General features: G+C 44.0%; 1 protein-coding gene across 8 annotated transcripts in view; it reads right to left on the bottom strand.

Annotated features, from left to right (window-relative positions):
- BCOR (BCL6 corepressor) overlaps positions 1–9,272 on the bottom strand; it is a 159,958-nt gene that overhangs the window by 62,982 nt on the left and 87,704 nt on the right. For 6 of the 8 annotated variants that reach the window (XM_085896832.1, XM_085896827.1, XM_085896831.1 and 3 more), the window contains 2 exons: positions 6,491–6,553; positions 5,190–5,337 (listed from right to left, as the gene is read on the bottom strand). In XM_085896832.1, the coding sequence (XP_085752958.1) occupies positions 5,190–5,337; positions 6,491–6,553 (211 nt within the window). The remainder of the gene's footprint in view (positions 1–5,189; positions 5,338–6,490; positions 6,554–9,272) is intronic. The other 2 variants (XM_085896828.1, XM_085896830.1) reach the window with 1 other exon arrangement.

Raw genomic sequence — 9,272 nt, 5'->3', positions numbered from 1 at the left:
GACCTTGGATTTCAACAAGGCTCTCGAGATCTGTATTGGTATGGAATCTGCTACACGAAGTTCCTGGGATGTTCAACACAGTGCGACAGTGAGTACAGAACAGGCAAAGGAGCTACTTCCTCAGAGCAAATTTGATCTCCCCTCCACACAAGCCGACGTGCAAGAAGAGCCGCCACATTCCGGTCAGCCGCGCACCTCTTCAAATCAAGCGAGGAAATGGAAACCTTGGTCCCATTGTGGTAATCTGCACGACTATCGTACCTGTCCAAAGAAAAAATCCGAGTGCTATTCATGTGGAAAGACGGGCCAATTGTCGAAGGTTTGCAAATGACGCGGTATCAAGGGTGCCTGGGAGCAATAGTCGCCAGTCAACATCGTCGGTGAGCCATGGTCTTCTCTCAACGTTACCCCACTATTTATATGTTCGCAACAATGTCATATGAGGTCTTGCCACAACCACAACGAACATAGTATGAGGTCTTGATGACAGTGGATGGACATGACATTGCTTTTGAGGTTGATACTGGTGCCTCAGTCAGCGTCCTGTGTGCGACTACCTACCACAAGCTATTACCAGTTTGAAAGCCTGGTAAGGAACATGTACTTCTACACACTTACACTGGACGAAATGAAGGGAAGAATACCGATGATGAGTTCACTCAATGCCAAAGTCCATTACCAGGGACATACGGAGGTCCTTCTTTTGATTGTTGTCAAGGGCAATGGCTCAAATTTATTTGGCAGAAATTGGCTGTAAAAGATTAAACTCACCTGGCATGAGATTTGCACTGCTTCTGGGTACAAGGCTGCTTCTGCTCTGAAGAATTACCCCTCCGTGTGGGAGGATTGTCTAGGTGAGCTCCAAGGCACAAAAGGTAAAATTTTGTGGAGATGGAAAGCTACTCCAAGATTTTTCAAGCCACGACCAGTACCTCATTCAATGCGGGCGAAAGTTGATGCTGAACTTTGCCAACTCTGAAGTAAAAATATCCTGGAACCCATCTAGTTCTCTGATTAGGCGGCTCGCCTGTACTAGTTATGAAATCAGATGGGAATGTATGAATCTGCGGTGACTACAAAGTTACCATCAACCCCAGTGACCAGTCTTCACGACCTCAAATTGAAGATCTTTACTCCACCCTCACTGGAGGTAAGGCCTTCACAAAGCTGAACTTGTCCAATACATTCTTGCAGGTGGTGTTGGAGGAAGACAACTGTAAGTACACGACAGTAAATACCCCACCGGGACTTATAAGATACACCAGTCTACCATTGGGGATATTTTCAGCACCATCCATCTTCCAGAGGGCAATGGATAACTTACTCCAAAGTATGCCTTCTGGGTGTACTTAACAAGATGACATCTTGATAACGTTGGTGGATGACCACGATTATTTACACAATCTGGATTTGGTGCTTAGGAGATTGTCAGAAGCAGGCATGCGGCTGCACAAGGACAAATGCATGTTCATGGCTCCAGAAGTGGGGTATCTTGGACATACAATTTACCCTGAGGACTGACATCCTCAAAAAGATAAGGTACACGCTATTGCTAAAGCACCTACACCAACCAATGTGACTGAGCTAAAAGCTCATTTAGGGCTGTTGAACTATGATGGTAAATTTCTACCCAGCCTCTCATCAAAGCTAATCCTACTCCAGAAAGGAAGAAAGTTAATCTGGGGATCACCTCAACAGAAGGCTTTTGAGAAGTCAAAATAACTTGTAGTCATCTGCTGTATTGCTGCATTTTGATAGCACCAAGCCGTTGGTGCTTTCCTGCGACGCTTCGTCTTTGGTCTCGGGGCAGTACTGCCACATGTCATTGATGGCACTGAGCGACTCTTCACATGTGCTTCAAGGACAATATCACCAGCAGAAATAAATAATTTGCAGTGAGAGAAAGAAGCACCGTCAGTGGTCTGGAGTGCGAAAAGGTTTCATTTATATCTCTATGGATATGAATTCATGATAAACAATGACCACAAGTCTCTTGAAACTTTGTTTAGTGAAGCAAAGGCCATACCTACTATGGCATCTGGAAGGATACAGCGTTAGGCCGTGTCATTGTCAGCATATAATTACCATTTCAAGTACAAGCCAGGACTGCAATTGAGTCATGCTGATGCGCTGAGAAGCATTCCACTTCACGAGACCCTAGCCTGTGTTCCCATTCCAGCAGAGACGTTGCATCGTATGGAATTCCTTTATGGAATGCATCTTATGGAAAATAATCTTAAAGGCCTTGGTTCCCACAGCATCAAGATGAGCAAGATGAGGCAAGGGAGCTAGCCCAGAGGGGAAAGCAAAACTCCATCAAGCTGCGGATGAAGGCCTTGTAGGTGGACAGGAGTTCAGGTATGCTAAGGAAGGACTTTGTATGACGGAGGATGCCCAGTCAGCGGCTGGCTTTGGAAGCCAACTTTGAAATGTGAGTTGCTCAAGAAAGATCATGGCTGAGATTGAGACCCAGGAGTTTGAATGACTAAATTTCCTCAAGAGGATTATTAAGAAAAGTAGATAGGAGGGGTTTCTTTGAATTACTTCTCATTAGTTAAACAGTATCACACCATGTTAGAGGGAAGAATAATCCTTCGGTGATGCCTTTAGCACATTGGTAGTCTCACCAATGTACCCAAGTTAGGTTTTTTTGGGCAAATGAGTTTGTGTTGCTAGGTTTATGAGACTTTGTTGGGGTAAAATGTAATGTATTAATGTAAATGTAATTGTAATGCACCGACGTGTGTTGAAGTGAGTTGCTGCCAGTTTAGTAATGGCGCCGGAATGGGAGGCCAATGTAATTTGTTTGTTTCCTGTTTTTCTTTGTTTGCCTTGCAATTCTTAAACAAATACAGGTCTTTGACAAAAGACGTCAACGCTCTCCGATCCTATTGCTTATGATGCACGATAAAACTCAAAACTATTTCCATACTGGCAGGCAATCCTTGTCAGCACGTGATAAATACACAAGTCTGCAATGTACAAAACATTTTTGACAGATGCATTTAACTTTTCTATTTTGCTACTATTCTCACTACATCAAAAATAATAATTAAATAAACAGATGAAAGTGTTTGCCTAATGAATCCCACATTGAATACTTTGCTGAGAAGACAAGTTATTTGACATTAATAATATTATCTGTTCATAAGGTTTAATTTTTGGTTTCACAACTTTCCAGTGGATAAAATGTTTCAAAGCACATGTAAAAATAGTAATACAGTAATACCTTGACATATGAATGCACTAACTTACGAGTATTCCGAGTTACGAGCCGTTGCTCGGACGATTTTTTGATTTGTGTTATGAGTCTAGATCCGAGTTACGAGTGGAGCAAGCTTTGAGATGCGCGCAGCCAAGCAAGCGAACACCCGCATCTCCCGCCTTTTCACGCATCTCCCGCCACTCACTCGTTCAGTTCTCTTGGTTATCTCGTTGAGTAGGTTCATACCGTAGTAATCTGCGTTGTGTTTAGCTCTTGTTTTTTCATTGGTGCAGTTATTTTGTTAGGAATAAAAATAAAAGGGAATAAAAAAAAATGTAAAAAAAAAATTGTAGCAATTAAGTTTAGCGATAAAGTGAATTAAATAAAAATTAAAAAAAATTGTATCAATTACGTTTAGCGATAAAGTGTGATGAGACCTTCAAATCTCCTCCGCCTATCTCCTCCACCACCACCGCCACCTCCACCAGAATCTTCCGTAAGCCGAAGTCGTCTCATCTCCAAGGTAAATACACTTTATAAAACCAGTTTATTTATTTATATTCTATTTTATTATCTTTGTATTATGTTTTGTATTAATTATTTATTATTTATAAATACATTTCTCATTTTTAAAACTACGTAACAAAGAAATTAGGGTTTTTTTGGGGGTGCTGGAACTGATTAATGGTATTTTAATTAATTTCAATTGGGAAAATTGTTTTGATATTCGAGCAAACCGAGTTACGAGTTCGGTCACAGAACGAATTAAACTCATATGTCAAGGTATTACTGTATCTAAAACTACATTATTGGCAGTCGAACAACGTGCTTGCGGCAATAAAGACAACTAAAAAGGGGAGAAGAAAACAAGGGCAATGGTGAGTTGTGAATAAAGTAAACGCAAGTGAACAGACAATTAGAAGATAAATAATCAAACGGAAGATTAAATAAAACAAGTGCGATGTTGATAATAATAAAAAAAAAAAAACGTCATTCATCCTCTGAAGGCGAAAAACGAATTTGTTCATTTTAACATAAAGAGAATTGTAAGATACTGGGAATGGGTAAGAACAATAAAAATAGAGCTTAAATGATGCAAGGGGAAATCTTGGAGCATTTCACAATGGAGAAGTATCTGGGGGTGGTAATAGATACAGGGGAGAATTAAGATGATAAGGGCTTCACTCATCAGTGCATGGAATGGTCTCCCTGGAAAGGTAATGGCAGCATTAACAATTAGGTTAGGTATGGGAGCATGTGCCAGAACAGCGCGTCACTGCGTCCACTTTCCACTCCAGGGGCCTCCGTCTGGTCATCCCCATCTCCTTGAGATGCCAATAGGTTTAAGTAACAGTAGATATGATGTTTCAATTGAAATTAGATAAGTATCAAGAAGCTTTGGAGATGGAGAGGTACAGGGATATTTTCAGGACTTGTAGGCAGCTTGAGTATGGATGGGTGATTGTGTACAAAAACACAAACAAACAAAAAAAAGACTGTGATGTCTGTGATAGTGTCTCATCAAGGGATAGTGTCTGGTTGGTGCTGTATAGTCTTCATTTTAAAACCACTTTCACCCGCACAACACAACAACAAACAAAAGCAATTTTATTCCATTTTTATTTTTAACAGCCTTGTGAAATCCCTGAACCTGCCACACTTTTCTCATCCCCCCCAATTAAATTAAGTCGTTTTGACAGATATATTAAATCTGGTGTTGGTGTGGCACAGGCATGTAGGGCCTTCTCCTGCATCAAACTTCTTTGTTATTCCTTGGTACGTTGGTCTTCCATACCCTTTCATGATCTATTAGGCCTGGTGTACGAGCATTCGTTTTATTTTTTTTTCCTCAAACTGTTTGTTTCTCACCCTATATTTTCCTACTGCCCCTCCTTCCCCTCTTCTGCACACATCCTTGTTAAACAGTTTAAGATCTTTTATAACTCTTTACCCTTGCAGATGATAACACTGTGACCTTTCTTACCATCATCATGGTCCTGCCGATCTGGGTGATTGGTCACATCAGATGTGAGGAGTCGTCCATCGGAGCTCATCATATCTGATTCTTCTCTCAACTCCTGGCTTCCATCTTGCTCCCTCATTTCTAGTTCAGAGAACCGCTGCATAGCACGCTTGGGGATGGAGATCAATGGGAGGATAAGAGGCAGATCAGTGAAGAGGAGGGAGCTTAAAGAAGAGGATGGAAAAATGCCAAAATAATGGAAAAAAAAAACGACTAATGGCTGAGGTAAATAAAAGCTTGTGTGCAGGTAATAATTACAAAGCAGATGAGCAATTATGAACTGGGAATGAAAGGGGATGGAAGGATTGGGAAGAGTGCAGCTGCACAAGCAGGGTGTATAGGGAAGGAGGATGAGGACAACTAATATCAATCAAGGATGAATGTTCACAAACACTGCAACACTGAAATCAAGCAACTGTGGAGAATGCTTGCTGCTTTGAAGTGGAATGGTGGAAATGGTCAGGATAAGATTGGAAATGAGCAGGATGCAAAATCATTGCAAATGAGCAGGATGCAAAATTCAGCAAATAAACCCAAAACATCAATAAAAAAAAAACAAAAAAAAATACAAAAGTCATCTGCAGAGCTAAGCAAAAACACAAAAGCTAAGCAAAGCAGACAGAGGCAACACAGAAACAAAAGGAAGGTGTGATCAGAAGTTTGGGGTTCTGGGAGTGGAGGTAATAAAAGTATTTTTATAAATAAAAACAAAATAGAAAAATAACAAAACAAAAAGAAATAAACAAAAACAAAAAGTTCTGAAAAGGAATAAAGTATTTCAAAGAGTGAAAACGAGTATTTTCAGGGTATTTCAAAGAGTCTTTTGTGGATACGTAGAACTTAGAAAATTATGTACCTATCAAGCAAAAATGCTGCAGTGCAATGTAAAACACTTTCGTAATGGAGTGAATTACATTACCAGGAAATTTTCTTACTTGCCAAGTTAATGAAGTGCGTCGAGTTGCTAAGAAAGAACATTTCTTGGTGAGCAGTCTATAGGTTTAAAATAAATGAGGAGGAGGTTCACTTGCCAAGATAAACCAGATATATTAGCTTGCTGAACTAACTTTGTGTGATGCGTGCCTCACAAAACATAGAAATGAAAAGAATGGACATTGAAAAAAAAATGATAAAAACTAGGGAAAACCAACAGTAAATAAATAAAAAGTGAAGCACACAAACAAAAAATTGACACTGAGGTGCTAGGCAAGGTGTGAGGCAGGCATTGCAGCCTAGTCAGGCAGCGCTGGGCCCTCAATCACCTGCCAACCATCCCTGCAGCCCCTCGCACCTGGCCGGCGCTCCCCTGGACGCCCGTTAGAAAGCTGCCGGGGTGGGGGTCAGGATTGAGGGTTAGGGGGTGGGGATTGAAAGTGGCAGTAAGGGTTCAGGGATAGGAGATGAGATCAGGTGTTGGGTATTAAGGGTTAAGATCGAGTTGAGGTGTTAGTGATTTAGATTGTAATACAAGCAGTTTTGCCATTGTTAGTGTAGCCAGTCTTCTTTCACATTTCAAAAACGTGAGGCATTTCATATGCAATTAACTGCTTTTTGCTAGTCCTCCATATAAACACTCTTTATGAAAGACAGACACCAATAGAAAAATGTGAAAAAAAGTATATATCAGCAAAAGGGAAGAGCGGACAGAGAGACAAAAAAAAACTGTTGAAAGAGAAGCATGGGAGGGAGTGGGAAGGTATGTGACCAAAAAAAAAAAAAAAAAAAGTATGAAAAAGGACAGGAAAGAAAGGAGCCAACAGGAAGGAGCGAGAAAAAAATAAAAGGGAGCGCATAAGAGGGAAGAGCTAGGGAGGGCGCAAGAGAGAAGAGAGGGCACGAGGGAGAAAAGAGAGTGAGGGAGAAAAGAGAGAGTGAGGGAGAAAAGAGAGAGTGAGGGAGAAAAGAGAGAGTGAGGGAGAAAAGAGAGAGTGAGGGAGAAAAGAGAGAGTGAGGGAGAAAAGAGAGAGTGACGGAGAAAAGAGAGAGTGACGGAGAAAAGAGAGAGTGACGGAGAAAAGAGAGAGTGACGGAGAAAAGAGAGAGTGACGGAGAAAAGAGAGAGTGACGGAGAAAAGAGAGAGTGACGGAGAAAAGAGAGAGTGACGGAGAAAAGAGAGAGTGACGGAGAAAAGAGAGAGTGACGGAGAAAAGAGAGAGTGACGGAGAAAAGAGAGCGTGAGGGAGAAAAGAGAGTGAGGGAGAAAAGAGAGTGAGGGAGAAAAGAGAGAGAGAGTGAGGGAGAAAAGACAGCGAGGGCACAATGGGGAAAAGAGTGGGAGGACACGAGGGAGAAAAGAGGAGGGCGAGAGGGAGAAAAAGAGAGCGACAAAGAGAAAGGGAGGACGCAAGAGGGAAGAGAGGAAGGGCATGAGGGAGAAAATAGGACACGAGGAAGAAAAGAGAGGGAGGACACGAGGAAGAAAAAAAGAGGAAGGATACGAGGGAGGGCACGGAGAAAAGAGAGGAAGAGCAGGAGGGAGAAAAGAGAGGGGGAGAGAGAGAGAGAGGGAGAACGCAAGGGAGAAGAGAGGAAGGGCATGAGGGAGAAAAGAGAGGGAGGGGATGAGGGAGAGAACAGAGGGAGGGCACGAGGGAGAAAAGAGAGGAAGGGCATGAGGGAGAAAAGAGGAGGGCACAAGGGAGAAAAGAGGAGGGCACGAGGGAGAAAAGAGAGGAAGGGCATGAGGGAGAAAAAAAAGAGGGAGGGCACGAGAGAGAAAAGAGAGGGAGGGCATGGGGGAGAAATGAGGGGGAGGAAACAAGGTAGAAAAGAGAGGGAAGGAATGAGGTCAAAGAGAGAAGGAGGGTGCGAGGAAGAATAGAGGGAGGACATGAGGTGGAAGACAGTGGGATGTCGTGAAGGAGAAGAGAAAGGGAGGGAGCGAGGAAGAAGAGAAAGGGAGGAAGCGAGGAAAAGAGAAAGGGAGGGAGCAAGAGAGAAGAGAAAGGGAGGTAGCAAGGGAGAAGAGAAAGGGAGGGAGCGAGGGAGAAAAGAAAGGGAGGGAGCGAGGGAGAAGAGAAAGGGAGTGAGGGAGAAGAGAAAGGGAGGGAGGGAGAAGAGAAAGGGAGGGAGCGAGGGAGAGGAGAAAGGGAGATGGCGAGGGAGAGGAGAAAGGGAGATGGCGAGGGAGAAGAGAAAGGGAGGGCGCGAGGGAGAAGAGAAAGGGAGGGAGCGAGGAAGAAGAGAAAGGGAGGAAGCGAGGAAGAAGATAAAGGGAGGGAGCGAGGCAGAAGAGAAAGGGAGGGAGCGAGGGAGAAGAGAAAGGGAGGCAGCGAGGGAAAAGAGAAAGGGAGCGCGCGAGGAAGAAGAGAAAGGGAGGGAGCGAGGAAGAAGAGAAAGGGAGGGAGCGAGGGAGAAGAGAAAGGGAGGGAGCGAGGGAGAATAGAAAGGGAGGGAGCAAGGGAGGGAGCGAGGGAGAAGAGAAAGGGAGGGAGCGAGGGAGACGAGAAAGGAAAGGAAAGAGGGAGAAGAGGAAGGGAGGAAGCGGGAGGGGAGAGAAAGGGAGGGAGCGAGGGAGAAGAGAAAGGGAGGGAGGGATGGAGAAGAGAAAGGAGTGAGGGATAAGAGAAAGGAAAGGAGCGAGGGAGAAGAGAAAGGGGGAAGCGAGGGAGAAAAGAAAGGGAGGCAGCGAGGGAGAAGAGAAAGGGAGGGCACGAGGGAGAAGAGAAAGGGAGGGAGCGAGAGGGAAGAGAAAGGGAGAGAGCGAGGGAGAATAGAAAGGGAGGGAGCAAGGGAGAAGAGAAAGGGAGGGAGCAAGGGAGGGAGCGAGGGAGAAGAGAAAGGGAGGGAGCGAGGGAGACGAGAAAGGAAAGGAACGAGGGAGAAGAGAAAGGGAGGAAGCGAGAGGGAAGAGAAAGGGAGGGAGCGAGGGAGAAGAGAAAGGGAGGGAGGGATGGAGAAGAGAAAGGAGTGAGGGATAAGAGAAAGGAAAGGAGCGAGGGAGAAGAGAAAGGGGGAAGTGAGGGAGAAAAGAAAGGGAGGCAGCGAGGGAGAAAAGAAAGGGAGGAAGCGAGGGAGAAAAGAAAGGGAGGGAGCGAGGGAGA

This window comes from Eptatretus burgeri, chromosome 10 (genome assembly GCF_056783735.1).
Source record: "Eptatretus burgeri isolate ZD-2024b chromosome 10, Ebu_testis_v1, whole genome shotgun sequence".
Classification (NCBI taxonomy): Eukaryota; Metazoa; Chordata; class Myxini; order Myxiniformes; family Myxinidae; genus Eptatretus; species Eptatretus burgeri.
Note: the sequence above shows the minus strand (reverse complement) of the source record. Positions and strands in the feature narration are given on the sequence as shown.